At 33.0% G+C, this 21,219-nt stretch overlaps 1 protein-coding gene across 1 annotated transcript; it reads right to left on the reverse strand.

Moving 5' to 3' along the window:
* Positions 1 to 5,580: 5,580 nt before the first annotated feature.
* LOC145103814 (rRNA processing protein-like protein) lies at positions 5,581 to 8,710 on the reverse strand. The gene is made up of 13 exons (XM_079041070.1): positions 8,505 to 8,710; positions 8,175 to 8,285; positions 7,960 to 8,058; positions 7,658 to 7,848; positions 7,484 to 7,556; positions 7,336 to 7,410; positions 7,151 to 7,261; positions 7,008 to 7,050; positions 6,695 to 6,767; positions 6,466 to 6,568; positions 6,256 to 6,357; positions 5,965 to 6,164; positions 5,581 to 5,891 (listed from the first exon to the last, which is right to left on the reverse strand). The coding sequence occupies exons 2-13, from the start codon at positions 8,265 to 8,267 to the stop codon at positions 5,762 to 5,764; spliced, it is 1,293 nt and encodes a 430-aa protein (XP_078897196.1). The 5' UTR covers positions 8,268 to 8,285; positions 8,505 to 8,710; the 3' UTR covers positions 5,581 to 5,761.
* Positions 8,711 to 21,219: the final 12,509 nt, after the last annotated feature.

Genomic DNA, 21,219 nt, shown 5'->3' on the forward strand with positions numbered 1-21,219 from the left:
CACAAAAATCAAGAAAAATCCGAAATCCGAGGAATTTCGCATGGTCAGACTTCGGCCACGTCATCCGGATTCTCGCATGCATGCCTCGTGTCGGATTGTGATACGACCGAAGGGAGGCCCAACCGAAGTAGGCCGCGTGTCGCCCCGTGTTCGATCTCGGTGAGTCATCAGACGCGTGTCCGAACAGGAGAGTCGTCCGAAACGCGGTCCAATAGGAGTCCGATGCGTGCCCAGGTGACTCCTCGCATCCGAAGGCGCCTCACCTCGCATCTGACGCGTGTCGCACCAGGTATCCGAGCCTCGCACGTGCGCGCCACCTGCCCCTCGGATCTGCTGACATCTGTTCGCTTCTCAGCCCTCGGATCCGAAGCCTCGCCCCTATAAATAGAAGGGTGCGAGACCTCCCAGGTATATTCTGGAAAGTGTCATTTTACACCCCTAAACCCATATTTCTTCCATTCCAACTTCCCCCAAATCCTCTGTATTATACCAAACACCCAAAATACGTTCCGAAGTGCCCGAAGACCTGGAAAAATTTATCTTTTCGGTTTTGAAGCCCAACCCTCGCAGAGCCCGGTTTCTCAATAAAACTCTCGATTTTATTAGAAACGGTCGTTTTAGGAAACGAAGTGTTGTCCGATTATCATTAAATCAAGTGAGTGTGTAGTCACTTTCATCTTACACCTAGATATAAAGTATTTTCTATAAAATACGTGCTATGTGTAATTATATTAATTGTTTAATTGAGGTGACTGTTGAATAGATGTTTTATACAAGTTTTAAACTGTATATGTATTTTATCTACAAATATGTTGGGTAAAACATGGGTAGACGAAATAGTTGATGTGTGTTAAAATGATGAGAGGCCTCGATGTTGTTGTTGTTGTTGTTGTTGTAGTCGTCTAGCGGAGTATAGATGATGACCACAGACCTTTCAAGACAGTTCAGTGGAACACTAGCAGGTTCGCAACTTGTAGGTGTTGGTGAACTATATGTTCATTGGCGTACTCCATCCCCCTCATGGTTGCCTTTAGGACGTGTATGGCTGAGGAGTCCCCTTAGCAGTAGTGTCCACCCCGATGATAATCCTTAGGCTAGGTCCATTGTGATAGGTGTTTAGGGACGTAAAGTGAGGATAGCGGGAATGGGTAATCAGAGTTATTGTTGATTGATGAATCTAATAGATTTATTATTATTGTGGGTTGAAAACCCTATATGCTCACCAGGCTCCTAAGCCTGACCCACTCAGCTTTTTATATTACAGGTAGTGGATCCCGAGCATAGTCGGATGATGATGAGAGATTTTTGGATTATAGGCCAGTAGTTGTATATAACTGTTGTAAGGATTATAATGTCTTGTTTATGCTTTTGATCTGTATCGGAACATGACATCCCGAGGTTTTGATATAAAATGAAAAAATATATTTCTTAAAGAAAGGTTTTGATAAACTTCTATCATGTTTTGTTTTGGGGACCAATTCCGCAACATCTTTTAAAAGGATTTCTCTGACTTTATTTTAAAAGCATAAATTAAATCGGTCTTTTCTGGCCGAGAAATTTGGGGATGTCACAACATGGAGTCGTGTGGAAGACTCTCAAAAAGCCCAAAATTCAAGTTTTGCTTCCCAAAACTTGTTTAAATTGATTAAGACCCTTAAGCTTATCAACTTGCACCATTTTTATGGCTTCCCAAGCATATTTAGAGGATGTTTTATCATGTCAAAACTAAAAACATTTAACTTGATTCATTAAGTCCTTGCATTCCAACCATTGTGACTTATTAAAAAGCCATTCAAAACAACATTTGATGTTGTCAAGTGTTTAACATTACAAAAATCTCTTGTTAAGTACATAAATTAACTATGGAATCCTCAATTTCATTCCATGTTCCCAAATTGTCGTTGGAGCAAAACAATCACTAGAGCTAGAATTTTACTAGAATTCATTCATGTTTATGTTCCAATATCGTCTCTAGAGTGTCAATTCATTTTATGAATGTCATTCACTTATAATATGTCAATCATCATGTAGTTATCCATATATTTCCCAAAATGTCCTTATGGCCAAATATTCTATAAATTAAACTAAAGAACATTCAAGTCTTCATGTTTGTGTATTCAAATCATATTATTAGTATCAACTCATGTTTATAAATATCATATACCAATCAAATGCTCACATACAAATGATTCCATTGTTGTCGTCACAATTTCCCCAAAAATCAATACAAATCCATGTTTATACTTGATTCTACCGTCATGGATGAATTTGAGCATTCCAATTAGAATAATTGCTATCAAATATAATCTATGTCGTATAATCCAATCTCATTTCATCATCAATTGCAATATCCCCAATTTAGACTTCTAGGGTTCATGTGGGTTTTCACCTAAATCATTAAATCCATCAAAGGGATGATTGGATTGAGATTATAATCAAACATAATCAACATAACATGCTTAGAAAAAAAAACCCTAGTCCTTAAATGAGATGAAAATCGTACATAACTCTAAATCCGTAGATGAAACTCAAGTTCTACACTAACGGGGGAAGAAAAGTATACATTGAACCACTTGATTTCTTCACAAATTGCACCTAATGAACCAAGAAAGCTTGAAATCGAATCCTATGGTTTTTTATGCTTGAATTACCATTTCATAGCCTCTCTTCTCCTCTCATCAATCTCATTTGGCTGAAACGAAGAGGGCACACTCTTATTTTTGGATTTTTCATCTTTTGTCAAATTTACTTACCATTACTTTCGTTTATTTCCAAATTTGTATAAAAGGTTGACATAACAAGTCCTCCTACATCCATTATATAACTTTGGTAGCCTCTTCCATTAATTGAGCAAACCCTTTGGCCAAATCACTTTGCCAACTTAACATTTTTAGCCCTTTAACTTTTAAAATGTTATTATTTTCACTTCTAACTTTCTAAACTTCATATCAACTTATGATATAATTATTCCTTAATGATTTATATATAAAAATCACCCTTTATTTATTTACTTTATTAATTTAATAACCTAGTCTTGAATTTTAGGATGTTACAAAAAGTTCTATGCAATCTTGATTTTCAGCACATAAAAGGTATAACTCCTAAATGTTCATTGAGAGGTTCACGAGAAAGAATAGTTCATGATTAGGGTTTTACCGAAACAATGGTTGTTTTGGCTACCACTTGTCTGTTGTGCATATTTGTTGGATTAATCCAGATTCATATTTTTATTTAATCCATATCAAGTGTAATCAAATGCGGATCGGACACAGATTACAGATAATTCGATTATCCTTTTTAGGTTTTTGAAAACTTAAATTTAACGTCAACCCAATAAATACTTGTATTATATTTGTTATAAAATATAAAATAAAAACAAGGATAAAAATATAAAAACCTAAACCTAAAAATTGAAAATATAATTATTTTTAGTTTGCCAAATGGTCTTCTTCATGAATCGAGTTTATCAAATGTGAAAATTATTGGATGGTGTCTTGGTCCACAATGTCACCATCATCTACTTCGGTTGACAAAAGTCTTGTAGTCTAGTGGTACAGGGTGTTGGTGGAATGTACCATTTAGGGATAGGTTGTGAGTTCAAGTCTTGCTTGAGATAAAAATAATAATTTAAGAGTAGGGTAGGGATTGAGTGTGTGTGTGTGTCTGATTTTTTTTCGTTCAACAAAAATTTACTTTGGTCATTAAAAATGATATCCCAAGTGAAACTTCTACTCCATGGATGTGCATCTCGGTGGGTGGTAAAAGTGGCCCTTCAAGCGAAGCATATGTGTAGCATTTCAAGGCCATTCAAATAATTCTTCAAACAAAAGCATACTCCATATCGTTTCGGAAATGAGTCGTAACCTTTATCCGATATTACCTGTCACTAAGAGAAAGATTGAATCTAAAGCTACTGTAAAAGATTGGATAGTTAGTGAATCTCTGACGACTAGTACCATAATTGGGTTCATTTTCTTTTCACCAAGCCAAAATAGCAATACTTTAAAATTTCTTTTCATACTCATTTGTTGTCTAAAGTTTGATGCGATACAATTTTCCAGTTCATTACTTGGGATGAAATTTGTTGTTGTCTATTAGCTTCCTCCCGCAAAGTATTAAATAGTTTGATAGATTTATCTCGATCATGTCTAGGTAATTCCCTGTTGTCATCCTCTTCATATAATCATTTATTAATTTACATTGTTTAGCATATTTGTTTGCTTAATGGTGAAATAACTTTTGAAAAGTTTTACCGAAAATAAATATTTGATTTTCGACAAATTTTGGTTCGTTTTTAGATATAATTGTCTAAAATTTATGAAATTAAAGTTTCTACACCAACATCTATAGTATGGTTTATGACGGCTAAACAAGTAAAACTCAAATGTAACTACTGAAATTAAAAAAATAATAATAATAATTTTATTTTTGATAACCATGTAAAAACACACATGTTATTAGATGACAAATCGCATTGAAATAATATTCCATATTTTAAGAAAATTTTGATTGAGAACCAAGAGACTTGCATGTAAATAAACACATAATAATAATAATAATAATAATAATAATAATAATGTGTTTGCTTCTTTTAAGAACTTCTAACAAAAATTGCATTATTTTTGGTGTTCATCACAATTCTCATTGGGGATTGGAAAAACTCAAGTCTTTTTTTTTCTAGCAAATCATGTAAAGCTTTTAAACATTATTTTTATTGTAAAATACTTTCGAGCATAAAACAAGTATAACTCCACATAGTAGGCATATCATATTTAGGTTCCGATGGTATTTCACCGGCTTGAAAAAAAAACAATAATTTGCTTGTCTTTTGTTACTAGAACCATAACTTGCATGACTATATTAATAATATGTGAAACACATAGGGTACTCCAAAGTTTGTCTAATGGTGCACAATTTACTGGATGACAAATAACTCGGTTGAAGCTTTGTTTGGATAATTTAAGTTGTTGGTTGTCAAAATGGTCGAATGAACGTACTTCTTGGATGACAAAGTTTGAAAAGTTATTCGTTCCTCGTTGTAGATAAACAATCATCTGATCCAATACTAGATTAGGGATTGAAAGTATTTTGTTTCACCACTTTGCACGTCTTCATTATACGATTTCTCAATATCCTATTTCCAGAAGGGTTATAGAACTTGCCATTTTTTTTCATCGAGCTTTTTCTTCTCTGTTATTACTGACTAAAGCAGAAGCTGAAAATTGCGAGGTTACCATTTAATTTAGAATAAGAGATTGCTGCGAAATCCAGAATATAGTGGTTTTTACTTTACGTAACCAAATAAATCAACAACTATTTATCCCAAGTCTAAAGGTGCAAAAATAGATGATTAAATTAGACTACGCTTCTGGATTCCTAAATACTGCGTTGACTACTTTCTAATCTTTCTTTTGGTTTTTATTTTTCTGGTACAATTTTTTTTTTGACTGTGCGCACTACACTAAAACAAATAACATTTAAATTGATTTCAAAATACAAAATTAAAAGCAAAATTGTTTATTTACGCTTTCTTAGCAGTTCTAAATTCACTGGATTTGAAACAAATTGAAAGCACAGGTATGAAAATCAGTAACAAAAGTCTTTCAGGGGGCCAATCCATGATTTTCCTACAAGCACATGGACCAAAAATGTAATTTGCTCTAATTCAAATTAGAGCCCACACAACCATACAACAAAGGGAAGGATAATGAAAATTACATTATAAATTTTGAAAAAAAAATGCAAATTTTAAAAAAAGTGGTTAAGATAGTGAAGAAGCAAGTTTTTGGGTTTTGAGGCCAAACAAGTTTTCAAATAATTTAGGGGCCATTGGAGGTATGTTGACGGGCTGAGGGGCCATGAAATTCACAATCTTCTCATGGATATGATACCTGCAAAATTCATTTCAGAATCCAATTAATTAAGGACTTGTTTTTCCCTAGGGGCAAATATGTCATTACGTACCTGATTTTACGGCTTTTAGAAGCACGTCGATCAACAATTTTACGTTTTTTGGTTTGTAGTCTTTTGAGGGCATAAAATGCAGCCTCTGAGGATTCAGGATCAACAGTTTCAAAAAATTCTCTTAGTAATTGTTGATAGAATTCAGAGTCATCCAGCAGTTCAGGATCACCATCACCATCACCATCATCATTTGTTGTTACCTAATCACCACAATCAACAAGGAATCAACTAAAAAAAAAAGTTGTTTTTTTTTATGCAGAATGAACTGAAGGATGCATTTTACAGACTTACATTATGATTTCCAAAAACTGGGACAACAGATCTCCTTTGCTGCATCCCTTTGATCATTCTACTTGGGTCCCGCATGTAAAATGCAACTTGTTCACTTATATTCTGCAAGATTCAAATAAAATAGCACATTCATTAAGGGATGTCTGGATAAAACAAAGAGATATTTGAATGAGGGTGGGCAAGGGCAAACTTGTAATTTGTAAATGAAACCTGATTGAAGGCTTGAAATTTGTTTTTGATGCCAGCAGCGCCACTTGTCACCTGTGTCTTCCTCTGCCATTTATCCACTGACATGTCTCTAAATGAACCAATTCTGCATCATTCATATCAATAAAATTAGTCAGCTCCACTCAACTCAACACTTGACAAAAAATAATTTAAAAAAAAATAACACATAATTCAATTGGTAAAGATAGATATGTAAAATGGAAGTAAGTACCTAGACTGCATTTGAGAAATCTTGAACCATTCTTCATCTCCTTTTCTGGAAGCTTCTACACTTTTACAATTTTCTGCAATTAACCCAAACATTCCATCAATAGGATGTAAAAAGACAACATTTCTCACAATACATTATATACAAATCTGCTGTTTTTTTTTTTTTACTTATTGGGAACACGACTTAATAGAGAAAGTCAGGTAAACTCCATACTTTTACACATTTTCCCTCATTTATTATATATATGTACATACTATTATTTCTTGCATTTAGCCCAAACATTTAATTGTTAGTGTGAGATCATGCAATATACCTTCAGTTGCTTCCATAATTAACGGATTCTTCTCAACAAGTGCCTATTAACACAAGTTATCATTAATAAACATTTACTACAACAAAACAATTCATGCAAGATAAACAACCCACTAAAGAAAATGAATAATTTCTCAAGGTTACCTCCTGCAATTTAAGAATAGAATCTAGGGTTTTCTTAGTTGAATCAATTAGGTCTGAATATGCTTCTTTAACTCCTTCATCAGAATTGCAGAAAGCAGATCTGATTGGCTCCTGCAGACAGTTTTCATATGTTTCAGCCGAATAGATGTTAAAAGAGTATAAAATTTTGTAATCTGAAGTAAGACCTGTGGGAGTCGATTCGAATTTGAGAATGATTTCTGCAGTAAAAATCTGAACTCAAGAGTTTTGTCCCAGAGAGCCTTGAAAAAGATCAATGATATTATTAGATTAATCCACAAGATTCAGCAGGAAAATTATAAAAGACTCACATACCCTTTGATTTTTTACTGCTTCACTTTTCTGTAGATCCTCATTTGGGTCTCTTCGTATGTTTCTGAAAAGGTCTCTGCAAATGTTCACAAGAAAAAAAAAAACATCATGAAAGAGTGAATGATTTGGGTTATTATATACATCAATCAATCAGAAGAAGAAAAAACATGGCCTTACTGTTCCTGGTGGCGAAGATCATTTAACTCCTTCTCGAGTTCTTCCTGATCAGAATGATTGTTGTCTTCTATTTTCATGTCTACATCATCATCATCATCTTCTGCATCACTCTCATTTTCATCATCATCATCATCATCCTCTCCCATAGTATCACTGTCCTCATTTCCAGAAACATCTTCCTCGTTCTCCAACTATGCCAACAAAAAGTTTGACATCCATAAGCAAATTTACAATGAAATAAATAATATAGAGACTACAGTCACAAAGATAAAGATGCAATAAAAGCTCTGTTTAGTGTTTACATTCATAATTTCCATTTCTGAGTCATACTCTTCTTCATCATCGCTGCCTTCATCTCCATTAGTATCATTATCCTCAATGCCATGTTTCTCATCATCCACCTTTTGAGATATAGCGGGAAATATACAATGAGCAACAAAATTTAAATCTCTGTCTCTCTATATATACACGCTAATAGAGCTCATTTTGAGAGGAGAAAACATAAGGAATTACTTACATTCTGAAGTTGATATGTGATGTTATCATCATCATCATCTGAACTAATGTCCCTTTTCTGAACTTTCTTCATGTTCTTTGAGGATTTCCCCATTCCTTGAACAAAATCAATCTATAAAAAACAAATGAAGCTTTATATTTAAAGTGAAGCAAACCTTAAGTACGTTTTTTACTACTCAAATAACTATTCCATACGATCTTATTCCTTTATAATTAAAACAATAAACTCATGCCTACTAACAAGTGAGAATAAAAAAGCACAGTTATCAAAGACTCGAGACAAAAGAGTTCATGCGTACAGCATACACCTGAGAGAAGTAGGCTAAGTTACCTAAAGAGCACAAAATTCAGTATGTGATGAAAATCAGTATTATAACTGTATAAAGTTTTTAAATTTTCATGCAGTGGCGGAGGAACTCGCTGAAGTGGCTGGAGGTAAGGTTCGCCCAAGTCTGGTGGCCGGAGGTTGGAAATGGAGAGCGTATGCGATGTTTGGGTGTCGAAGGTTATTAGGGCACAAGGGGCAAGGACGTCAAACGAATTATTCAGATTTCCACAGTTCAACTTAACCGGAAAAAAAAATGGAAAATGGAAATAAATTCGATTGGAGTGAAAAAAAAAAAAAAAAAAAAAAAAAAAGGTAAAAGAAAGGGTAAATCACACCAATCTTCCCTCCTGCATATGCCAGAAAGCGTGTTTAGTCTCTATTTTCAAAAATTAACTCGGACCGTCCCTCATTTGTTTAAAATTTGCACGTTTCGTCCCTTCGTATATAAAAAGACTATTTTGCCCTTAATAATTTATTTTTCAGTTTTCTTTTATTTGTTTATCAATTTTAAATTAAAATAATAATAATAATAAATAAATAAATATCTCCACTTGATCGGACCTTCCCCCTTCCCTTTCCTCATTTTCCTTTCGTCCCCCCAAACTCACGTGAAACAAAAATGGCAGACTACCTCTCTCTACTCTGCTTCCGTCTCTCACTACTTCTCCAACGATAAAACCTTATTACTACCCTACAACTCTGGATCCATCGACATCGTTGTGGAAAATAACTATGTTGTGTCTCCCATCTCTGTATCAGTAAATTGGATTCTAACGAGAGAAGTTGATAACGATGAAGCCGCCTTCAACGATTACACTGTCGACCGGAAACCTGCAACTCTAAATTTGTCATCGCCTTAGTGTTGATTTCCGATAGGGGATCCCGATGGGTTATGTGTCGATTTCCGGTGGGGGGGGGGGGTTCGATTTCTCTTAAGGCCACCACAGTAAACCCAACTTCAAACTCTGATTTAGGGGTTTTGTTTCTTCTGATTATATTTGAGCAAAATGATTTTTGATTTTGGATTTAATCAAACTAATGTTGCTCTAATTCTGAGTAGATTTAGGTTTGTGGTTTTTCTAAGATTGTTACATCAGATTTTTGTTTTAATTTTGTTGGCTGGTGGTAGTTGATAGCAATGGAGGTGGCAGATGTGGTGTTTGAGGGTGGAGGTGGGTTTTTCCAGTAGTGATGATGGAGCGATGACAACTGGTTTTCGAATGGGTTTTTTTTTGGTCTGTAGGTGTTTGTACAGGAGGGTGGGGGTGGTGGTTTTAAGCTTTGAACAGGTGGTATAAGGAGAAGGTGAAACATGTGGCTTGATGGAAGCAGGGTGGTGGTCTTAGCTTTGAACCAGGGAGTTGGGTGGTACAAGGTGATGGTAGATTTCCGATGGTAGTTGTTCAAGTTTCTGGTGGTGGTGCGGATTTCAAGTGATGTTGGTAGTTAGGTGGACCCATAATCTTAATTAAGATATTTATTAATAATTAAAAAGAATGTAAATGTCAAAAATAAATGAAAAAGAAATTACATAGGGCATTTTAGTCATTTCATGTATCACAAGGGATGAAATATGCAAAATTTAAACTAACGAGGGACGAAGCGTGCAAATTTTAGACAAATGAGGGACGGTCCGAGTTAAATTTTGAAAATATGGACTAAACATGCTTTCTGACATATGCACGAGGGACAATTGGTGTAATTTACACTAAAAGAAATGTTAATTTCTTTTATATATATTTCTTTCTGATTTGAAAACATAAAATATATTTTTCTTATATTTTTTTTTCATCTTTACTTTCTTTCTCATTCTTTTTCTTTCAAGGATGACTTAGGGCATGTTTGTTATTGTCTTACTGGGACCGAGTCAGCGATTTGGGCTAACTCGGTCAGACGAAATCCGTTTGGTGAATAGCTTTCTCAATCAGAAACATCTGGCTCATAAGGTTCTCGATCAGACCATAAGACATCGCTGACTCAAAAAATTACCTTCATGCCCTCTCGTTTCTTTCTTCCTATCGTGACCTAATAGAGAGACAGCAAGGAAATTGGCCGCCATCGAATCTCTCCATCGTCGTTGTCCCTCCCCCAGTACGACTACCGGCCACCGGCCAGAGACCTTCCCTCCGTTCGAGCTCCGACGAGAAACACGTCAAAACTGGTTCGATCTTCAGTTTTTTCATGTGAAAACAGGTACTTCAATCCTATGTTTTTTCCTGTGAAAATTGTTTTTCCTTCTCCTTTGTATATGCTTTGTGAAATCAGAAATCAAAAATTATTCTTGGTCTAATGTTATGAAATCTTAAATTGGTTATGAAATCATAAATTCATCTTGTTGTAATGTTATGAAATCTGAAATTATTTATTTAAATGCTATGAAATTAGAATCATTCTTTGCTCTAATTTATGAAATCTGAAAATTGGTTGTGTATAAGCTATGAAATCAAAATTTAGATTTTTTTTTGTTTATAAGCTGTGAAATCTGAAAGTTATGATGGCAATGTTGGTTTGGAACAAAATCTGAAATCTTTTCTTGTGTATAAGCTGTGAAATCTGAAAGCTATTGGCAATGCTGTGAATTTTTTTTTTGTTTGTTTATAAGCTGTGAAATCTGAAAGCTATTGACAATGCTGCGAATTTTTATTTTTATAAGCTGTGAAATCTGAAAGCTATTGGCAATGCTGTGATTTTTTTTTTGTTTATAAGCTGTTAAATCTAAAAGCTATTGACAATGTTGTGATTTTTTTTTTGTTTATAAGCTATGAAATCCGGAATCTTTTTTTGTGTATAGGCTTTGTTGGCAATGTTGTGAATTTTTTTTTGTTTATAAGCTATGAAAGCTGGAATTTTTTTGTGTATAAGCTATGTTGACCTTAATTGTTCTATTATTATTTATGATGATGTTGATTCATTGGTAGAAAATTATTGGGCAAATGTCATATTAGCCCATCAAACTTATCATGATTGTTTTAAAAGATCACTTAACTATTTTTTTTTTTTTTTGCACATTAGGGGATTGAACTTACATTTTCCTGTTTTAAAATACCCTTATGTTACTTGAAATCGGGTTCAAAGGTCATATACATGTAACTAAGGAAAGATTATGTTAGTCTTCATATTCACAGCTGACAAAGTCACGTTTGACTTATCTCAACAATAGTTCTTTTATTTCCATTACATTCATTAGGCTTTCAACTGGAAGCATATCAATTTCAATTGTTGATCATCGAATCAATTTCGACCCTTCAATCTAGACGTTCAATTTCAAGACATCTGACTCCAAGTATGTTTGAATCAACTCCAACAGTAATCATCAGTCGAATCCAACCAATATCAAATATGACGTTTTCCCCAGTCGAACTATCTCATTCGATTCCCAAATCGATTTCATGAATCGAATAAAAAAGCAACAACAATTGAAATGGTGTTCGACTCTAATCCAAGTACATTCGACTCCAATAACCCAACGAACACAGATTTCAGTCAAAATGGAATCCAAAATTGTGTTCGACTTATGTATCCCAAAACTGCTATCAACTATTAAACATTCATATCTTCAGTTTTCGATTCAAACTCAAACAAATCAATTTCTCATGATGTTCGTTCATGAAGAATTAGAGAAGTATTCGATTACCGTTGACAATTTTGAAGCTTTAAGGGCATTCTGGGTCAAAGTTTAGATGTTTGTTTTTGTCTGTGTATGTGTTCTTCAATCAATTTGTAGGAAATCGATTTTGGCAGTGTGGTGTTGGATTTTTCCGAAGATGGTTCGATCGATTGTGGTACAGGGATGCGAAGTAGATACTGGTGGTGGTTGGTTGTCGACAGAGGTTTCCGACAAGAGAAGACGTATGTGGAATAGATGAAGGTGTCTTCGATGGGCTTTGAGGTGATGCTGTGTGGATTCGGTGTTTAGAGTAAAGACGAAGACAAAGGGATGAAGATGGGTTAATTCCTATGATCACGTTTATGTTTTCTTTTTTCTTTTTTTATTAATTTGTTTTAATTTATATTATTATTATAATTGAGTGACCTCTTATAAGGGGTTAAGAGACGATTTCAACATGTCACATTCTACTTTATTCCCTTAATGCACAAAAAATAATAATTTAGTGACCTTTTAAAACAAACGTGATAAGTTGGTTGGGCTAATATGACATTTGCCCAAAATTATTTTAATGTTAAAATTGTTCTTGATCTTGATAAAAGATATGATAAATTACTTTAAATATTAATGTTTTAGGATGTTGGTTTGGAACGAAAGTGATGACAAAACTTTTCTTGATGCATGTATCCATGAACTAACCACTAATGGTCGTGAGGGTTCTGGGCTTAAGGCTAATTCATGGAAAACAATACGCAAAAAATTGATAAACAAACACGATAAAGAGGTTGATCAGAAGCAAATGAGAAACCACTTTGACTACTACAAATCAAAATATGTTGCTTGGGTGAAATGAAAAACAAAATCGGCAATATATATAATCCTATAAAAAATAAATTTAATCTGACCGATGAACAATGGAAGGAAGAGGGGAATGTAATATTTTTATAATAAATACTATTATGATTATTTTTATAAAAAATACTAATAATTAATTATAAAAATTATTTTGTGTGTAGTTTACATTTTGTATGACAATATGTATGTTTTTTATAATTATTCAGCAACTTCATTCATCACTATATATAACAGCATGGTAAAATGGATATTTTTCATCACTCAGCACATTTAAACAACATGATTTCTTACTCAATCAGGATTTCTTACCCATACAGACCTTTCCTAGTCAGCAACTATCAAACGGAACCTTAGGTGTTCTATCGCCCAAACTCTCGTATATTTTCTATACGTCTTGTTGATTAAAAAAATCATTCATATCTTTATAAATTTTAAATATTATTTTTACATTCTTATAAATTTTTAAATTATATATACAAATATCTAAAACTATAAAATTTAAATTTATATCCAAATTAATATTTTAATTATGATTAAACTAATTTAATATTAAAAAACTAATCTAACATCCAAAATATCATGTTATTACTAAACTACTCTTCTCAAATTAAAAATTAGGATTCCACGAGTTAAAACCAATTTAATCTTAAAAAGCTTCAAGCTTTTAATGTCATTTTTTTTAAGTTTTCAACGAAGCGCATATTCAAATTTTTAAAACATGTAAATAAATAGACAAAATCATAAAACTATACTCCCTCCGTCTCAAAATTATAGTCTATCTTTCTTTTTTGGTTTGTCTCAAAATAATAGTCAACTTCTAAAAATAAATAACATTTTTACCAAAATACCCCTTCATTATTACTTAACCAACTAAGCATTTAATGGAACATTAAATGCAAAGTAAGGACAAAACTGTCATTTTATTAAATAAAGTTAGTGGTAATTAATGATTTTCTTAATATGTGTGTTTTTTGTCTGTGGACAATAATATTAGGACAGAGGGAGTATTATTTAATATGAATATTAACGTAAAATAAGTTTAGGAAAAGCAAAATTCTTATGGTATCAATATCGGTTCAAATTGTTTGATGTTATTAACTTAAATTAATCAAACAACGGCATAATCTTATTCAACCGATCTGTTACCTAATTTTTTAATCAACAAACCAATTTTAACTACGTACAACAGTAAATAATTTTGTTCAACCGACTCGATTCTCGTATGTTAAAGGATTCTGATGATGCATCCGATTTTTTGTGTTTATACTTTTTAATCATTTGTTTGAATTTCCACATACGGTCTCATCTATATAGTTTTTTTGCAATTAACTCTTTTTAAGGATCATGTTAGATGGTTTCATGAATTGTTACATACATAGAATTTTTGTATTTTTTAAGGTTTAAATCACTTTATTGATTCTGTTTATGTATGTCTAACGCCCGCAGATTCGGACTAGTCAATTTAGAGACGGTGAGCGTCAAAAATGACTTTTTGATGGAAGATTATTTAGGAGTAATCTTAACCAAATGGTAGTATATGTTACAGAGGTTCCGTACATATAAAGAACGCCGAACTCCAAGTTATAACGAAGAAGTTATGGTCCGTCGAAGTTTACGGCAAAACCGGCATGACACCGGGAGACGTAAATAGTGAATTTACGATAGATGACTTTTTGGCCTTAGTAATCTAAACAAAAGTCGTAGAATATGTTAAACCGAGAGCGTCCAAAAAAAGAACGCCCAAATCTGACTTCGTATGAGGAAGTTATGAAATTTCTAAGATTTGGCATAGCAGTGCACGACCCGAAACTCGAATTTTAGATCAAGCGGTTTTTAGCCTACGCGACCTAGATGAGAGTTGAATATCTCATTAATAGGAACTCAATGATAAAAATACAGAAGAAAACGGAGTCCGTATGAAGGAGTTACGAATTTTTCGCGGTCATTTAACAGTATAATCTCCTCCTACTGTTAAATTTAAGATCAGTCGAGAATTAGCCAACGGAGTCCAAATGAAAGTTGTAGATCTTATTTTTACCTACGCGTGGATATAAAGAACGTCAAAAACGGAGCTCGTATGCGAAAGTTACGGATTTTAGAAGCCGGAAGCGTGCTGTGCGAAAATGGGTGACGTGGCACAATCTTGACCATTGCTTTCTCCCCAAGTCTTGCCACTAGATGGTGACATGTGGCACCAAGTTCAGCCATATTTCACCCTATAAATAGAACCTCTCACACCCTCATTTTCTTCACACCTTTCCCATTCTTTCTTCTCTCTACACTCTCTCTGAACCTCCCAAAACTCCCCTAGCGCTAGAAGAAAGCCCCGGAGCACTTGACGGCTCCGAGAAGAAGAGCTTTCGGCTCGGAGGTTCTGCCCCTGCAGAGCCCGGCTTCTAGCCAAACCCCCTCATAGGTAAGATACACCTACACTATTTTAAATATTGTTTTTATTTAAATATAGTAATGTTATTAGGACCTTATAATAAATATTTGAGCTATTATTATGAGTTATATAAGTGTCGTTATAATATATTTTTAACCACTCGCGGTACGGGGAATCTGGTTTCGAGGGCCGCTTGGGTTGCTGGATTTCAGAAGTGCTTTATGCCAAAATGATCCTGCCCTCCGGTGTTCCATGTCTGCCCCTGTCTGTACATAGTGGGTGAAGAGTATTGTTTAACGCTTATATAAAAGTAATAATAGCTAGACTATTAATTAGTCTCGTCGAACCTTAGACTAAACTCTAGTGGTAATGATACTAGGTTTTGTCAAGGGAAAATTGTTTTAAGAGTAACGAAGTGCTGTCCGAGTACCGAATCACCACCTTATCAGGTGAGTGCATAGTTACTTTCATCTTACATATAGATATGAAGTATTTTATATAAATTACGTGCTATGTGTGCATATAACATGTAAACTTGCTATCTATGCTGGATGAATGATTTTATACATGTTTTAAATGATTTAAACTGTATACGTATTTTATATGTACAAATATGTTGGGTATAACATGGGTAGATGAAGGATGAGAGATAAAAGATGATATGAGTGAACATTGGCATCTATGAACTTAGTGCCTATTGAATAAATGTTGGTAGCTATGGACTTAGTACCTAATGAATAAACGTTGGTAGCTATGGACTTAGTACCTGATACATAAACGTTGGTAGCTATGGACTTACTACCTATTATATAAACACTGGTAGCTATGGATTTAGTACCCGATGAATTAACTTTAGCAGCTATGGATTTAGGGCTTTACAAATGAGCATTGGCAACTATGGACTTAGTGTCTGTCTTATAAACCCTGGAAGCAATGGACTTCGGAATGAACGAATGCAAGATAGATGAATCTTAGGAGGTGTTTGGTATAGGGAAATAAGAGGAGAGAAATGGAATTGTTTCCATTTCCCTTGTTTGTTTTGTATTAATATGTAGAGAATAGAGAAAAAATCCAATTCCATTTCCATCAGTTTATTTCTCTATTATTTATGGGGAAAACAAGTGAATTGAGTTGTGAACGCCTTCGAGAATTGAAAAAAAAAGCGGAGAGTTGAAAATCAAAACCCAATTTTCACAGTTCGAGTCGTGCGTTCTACATTCAACATCTTTTTTTTTTCACTTTTACCTTCGATTTCAACTTTAGGTTTGTCACTTCTACCTTCGATCTCAACTTTAATTTTGGATTGTTGCCTTCGATTTCAAGTTTTCTTTTGGACTGGACAATCGAATTCGTGGTTGATTTCGACTTCAACCGATCGTGATCGTGATCTTGGTCCACTCAAATTCAAGATTGATTTCAAGGTTGCTTTTGGTGCTAACTATTTTCTACTAGTCGATTCTTGGTAACCCCACAATTCTTCAATTAAGGTAAAAAAAATCCATATAATAGATCAAATTGTTCTTATGTTCTAATTCATTAGTGTTTGTGAATTAGAGTGTGTTTTAAGTGCTTATGGTTTGATCGATTTATGTTGTAGAAGATGATATTCTTTTGATTTATTGTTTGATCATCTTTGAATCAAATGTAGATTGTAATAAGTGTTCATCGATTGCAATTTTTTTACTGGTTTGTGCTTCAATTGTATGAACAAAACAATTATTTTTTTTACTATTTCAGCTTTGAATAAAAAATTTATCCCAACTTTGAACCTCTATAAAATCTTCATACGAGCTCGGAATGAGGTGATTGTTTTTCCAGATTGTAGTTCTTTGTCTTGCTTACGTTTTAGGATAAAAAATGGCTTAATTGGTTAAGATTTGGCTGAGTTATACAACCCTAAACAGTGGCTGCTTCGATTGTTGGTTAGTATTTCAGCATGTTTTAGAAATTTTGTCCCAACTTTGAACCCCTATTAAATCTTCATATGAGCTCGGAACGAGGTGATGTTTTTTTTCCGATTATAGTTCTCAGTCTTGGCTACGTATTAGAATAAAAAATAGCTTAATTAGTCAAGATTTCGCTGAGTTATACAGCCCTAAACAGTGGTTGTTGTGATTGTTGGTTAGTATTTCAGCATGTTTATAGAAATTTTGTCCCAACTTTGAACCCATATAAGATCTTCGTATGAGCTTGGAATGAGGCGATATTTTTTCTAGATTGTAGTCATCTGTCTTCTCTACGTTTAATCTCAACAAATAACTTATTCGGTTTGGTTTTGGCTAACTTATACTGCTCCAAACAGTGTCTGTTAGGATTTTTGTTCAATATTCCAAAGAGTGTCTATTTGTAACTTTATTAAAAAAAATGTTGTTTAAATAGTGATAAAACAAATGTGGTAATATTTCTTTAGTTTGGATCTATTTGTAACTTTATTAAAAAATGTTGTTTAAAAAGAAATAAATAAGGTAAAAAAAACTCATTTCCATTTCACTGCTTAATACAACCAAACAAGAGAAATGATTCTCAGAAACATTTCTCTAGTATATTCTCAGTTCTACCAAACAGTGAAATCAATTCTCTTTCTCCAACTTAATTCTCTTTCTCTGCATTTCCATTCTCTATTGCAATTCTATTTCTCTATACCAAACGCACCCTTAGGGTAGACCCTTAAGAGTGAGGAAGATAATGGGGATGAGTAATTGGGTTGATTGTTTGTTGTTTAAACATAAATAATTATATTATTGTGGGTTGAAAACCCTATGTACTCACCAGGTTTTCCAACCTGACCCACTCAAGCTTATTTGTATCACGGGTGTCGATACGAAGCTACTTTACACTGAGAGATTTAAAAGAGATGTAGATCACTAGTGTAAATAAATGTAAGTTCTGTTTATGCTTATGTTTCTGCATTGACGATGACATCCCAATGTTTTGAAAATGAATAAAAATACATTTCTTCGGAAATGCTTTGATAACCTATTTATCATGTTTTCTGGGAAAAAATTAGGGGTGAGCATAATAACCGAAAAACCGAACCATAACCAAATTAACCAATATAATCGAACCATAATAACCGAACCATTTTAAAAACCGTTGGTTTGGTTTCTAATTTTTGTTAACCAATAACTAACGGTTTGGTTATGGTTTTATAGGTTAACCGAACCATTATTAACCGAACCGCTAACTTTATATTTTAATATATAAAAATAAAAAGATTATATATAAAACAATATAGTCAAACTTATTTAAGACCTATTAAAATTTCAAAATGTAGTTCATTAATCATCACTTATCAGGAGACGAACAATCTTTCAATCATGCATTGAGTTAGATTATTGATTAATGTTGTAATTCCTAATCGGCTAATTCTATAGTTTTAAACATTATTCACTATTAGTTTAATCTTCACACTCATAATCCTAATTGGAAGGCTTCTCACACCGTTAATCCTAATCAAAGATTGTTTTGACTTTATAGTTCTTTTCGAAGGATTTTTTTACTATATAATCACAACTTCTAGGTAAGTTAAGTTTTTGTTTCTTCTTGACTTTGTGATATATTAAGAATGTATTTTTTTTCACTTTTTTTCTTTTTTTATTTACTGTTTTTGACTTAATCACATTTAATGTATATGAGTGATTGACTTTTTTTTTTATCCAGATAACACATAATATGAACGTTTGGCTATTTTATCTTATAGTTTTTTATTTAATCGCATTGAACGTGTATGAATGTTTGACTTTATTTTAATGTTAATATCAATTATCAATATATGAAATTATTAATGTCAATTTTTTAAATGTTTTATATTTTTATTGAATGTTTTATATTTTGAATGTGACTATGTGTTATCTCACTCCGAGTATCAAAGGTACACATTTTATTTTATTAATATAAGTTAGGTTACAAACATTGGTTCCAAGGACTCTTTTGTATTCTTTCATTTTTATGTCACTATACTTTCATCATTTATATTATTTTGAACATTATGGTTAACCAGTATTAACCATTAACCGACAAAAACCATTAACCATAACCAATATTAACCATACCCAATGGCTACCAAAATGCATTAACCAATCATAATGATTATGGTTCGGTTTTGACCAATAACCGAACCAAACCGCCCCATCACACCCCTAGAACAAATTCCGCAACATTTTTATAAAAAGAGGTACTCTGATTTTATAAAACATAAACAAAATCGGTCTTTTCTGGCCGTGAAAATGGGGATGTCACAGTATGAATATTGTTTTTAATGCAATTTAGTTTTTAATTTAAATTATAGATAACTATTGATAAAAAGTATTTGAGAGAAAAAACTCTTTTAAGTTTAAAAACCCAGTTATTTACATTTTAGTTTATTTTTAGTTTATTTTAGCAGCCTGCAAACTTTAGAAAATAAACACTTTTCTTTTTGCAGATTGTAAACATTTGGTCCACCTATTCTTTTGCAAATATGGTCCGCAAACTACATACCTTTACCTTTTAAAAACCAAACAAAACCTTAATAACCTAATAAGAGGCTCATTAAAAAACAAAAACTATAAGCTTTTTAATGCAAGAACCAATGTTTTAAAAACTAGGTTGATCCAATCGGTCGAATTGGTTGGACCATCACTCAGTGAATAGAACGAGTCAATCATGAACGAGTTTTGTCTATTTTTGACTCAGATTGAACTGGTCGGATATCTTAAAACCCACCGGTGACCTGGAACCGTCAAAACTCGGGTTAAACTTGTAAATAGTGTCCAAAGTCATTAACCATTGATAATATTTCTAAATGATAACAATGTCCTTTTAGGTTAACCTTCGGACACAAATGGGGAATTAAAAGAAATAAACATAAAGAGAAAATAAGTTTATTAATTTATTATGTTTAATAAATTAATCAAAAACTATTTTGAAATTAATTAAGAGTTAATTAATTTAAAGGGTTGAATATAAATTAGTTAAAAATATTGACTAATTGGAATATTTTGAAACCCTTAAAGGGTTAGAAAAATTCAAAATTCTTCATCCCAGGAGAAGATTTTGAATTGTATCTCAATCCCACATGGGATAGGAGATGAAACTAAAGAAAAGATCCAAGACTATAAATAGGGCTATAAGGATCTCATAATTCCTTGCACCATGGCTTGAGATTTCCGCCTACTTTTTCCCAATTTTCTCTAGGGAAAATTTTCTTAACCCTTTTTGGGTTAGAAGAAATTTGACCCTCTCATAGTTTTCTTTTGGTTCTCTATTTGGAGTCATTGGGTGTAACTCCATTATAGGGGTTCTACTTTAGGTTCTCTCATTCAAGCAACATGGTTGGATCACGAAGGGATCAAGAAGCTTCAAGAAGGAGTCAAGAAGATCAAGATCGAGATGCATAAGAGGTTAGTAATTATGTATTTTTTAATTAGATTCGCAGATTTAAAGTAGGTTGTAATAATTAGTAAAACCTATATCATAGGGTGCATAAAAATATGTGATTTGTAGTTTATGTCAGAATTAAATCAGAAAAGCAACATTATGGCTTGTGTCAAATGTCCAACAATATTCAATATTTATCACAAGTTTGAAATCGTAAAAATATGTGATTTGCCGTGTATATCATAATTAAATCCCAACGCGGAACCAACATGATACTTTTACTTATTACCAGTTTATTAAAACAATTATGGATTCTAAGAACTTGTTAACTAGAACGATTAAATCATAATCAAATGGTCGGTCTAAATAGAACTATAGTCAAAATTTTATTAAGCGCAAAACTAAAACCACTAGATAGAAACACACATGAAAAAACAAATATTTAGATTATATTCATAATAAGTCAAAGTCTTACAAAACTAAAAACTAGGTTTTTGGCAAGACATGACTTA

Source organism: Lactuca virosa, chromosome 4 (assembly GCF_052849685.1).
Source record: "Lactuca virosa cultivar CGN04683 chromosome 4, Lactuca_virosa_CGN04683_v6, whole genome shotgun sequence".
In the NCBI taxonomy this organism is placed as follows: domain Eukaryota; kingdom Viridiplantae; phylum Streptophyta; class Magnoliopsida; order Asterales; family Asteraceae; genus Lactuca; species Lactuca virosa.

Bases quoted from the DNA above. Each gene is read 5' to 3' on its own strand.
- LOC145103814 (XM_079041070.1), bottom strand. From the start codon at position 8,267: ATGGGGAAATCCTCAAAGAACATGAAGAAAGTTCAGAAAAGGGACATT. The intron at 7,051-7,150 runs GTAACCTTGAGA...TTGTGTTAATAG, and splicing joins CTATTCTTAAATTGCAGGAG to GCACTTGTTGAGAAGAATCC. The intron at 5,892-5,964 runs GTACGTAATGAC...TGAATTTTGCAG, and splicing joins TCTAAAAGCCGTAAAATCAG to GTATCATATCCATGAGAAGA.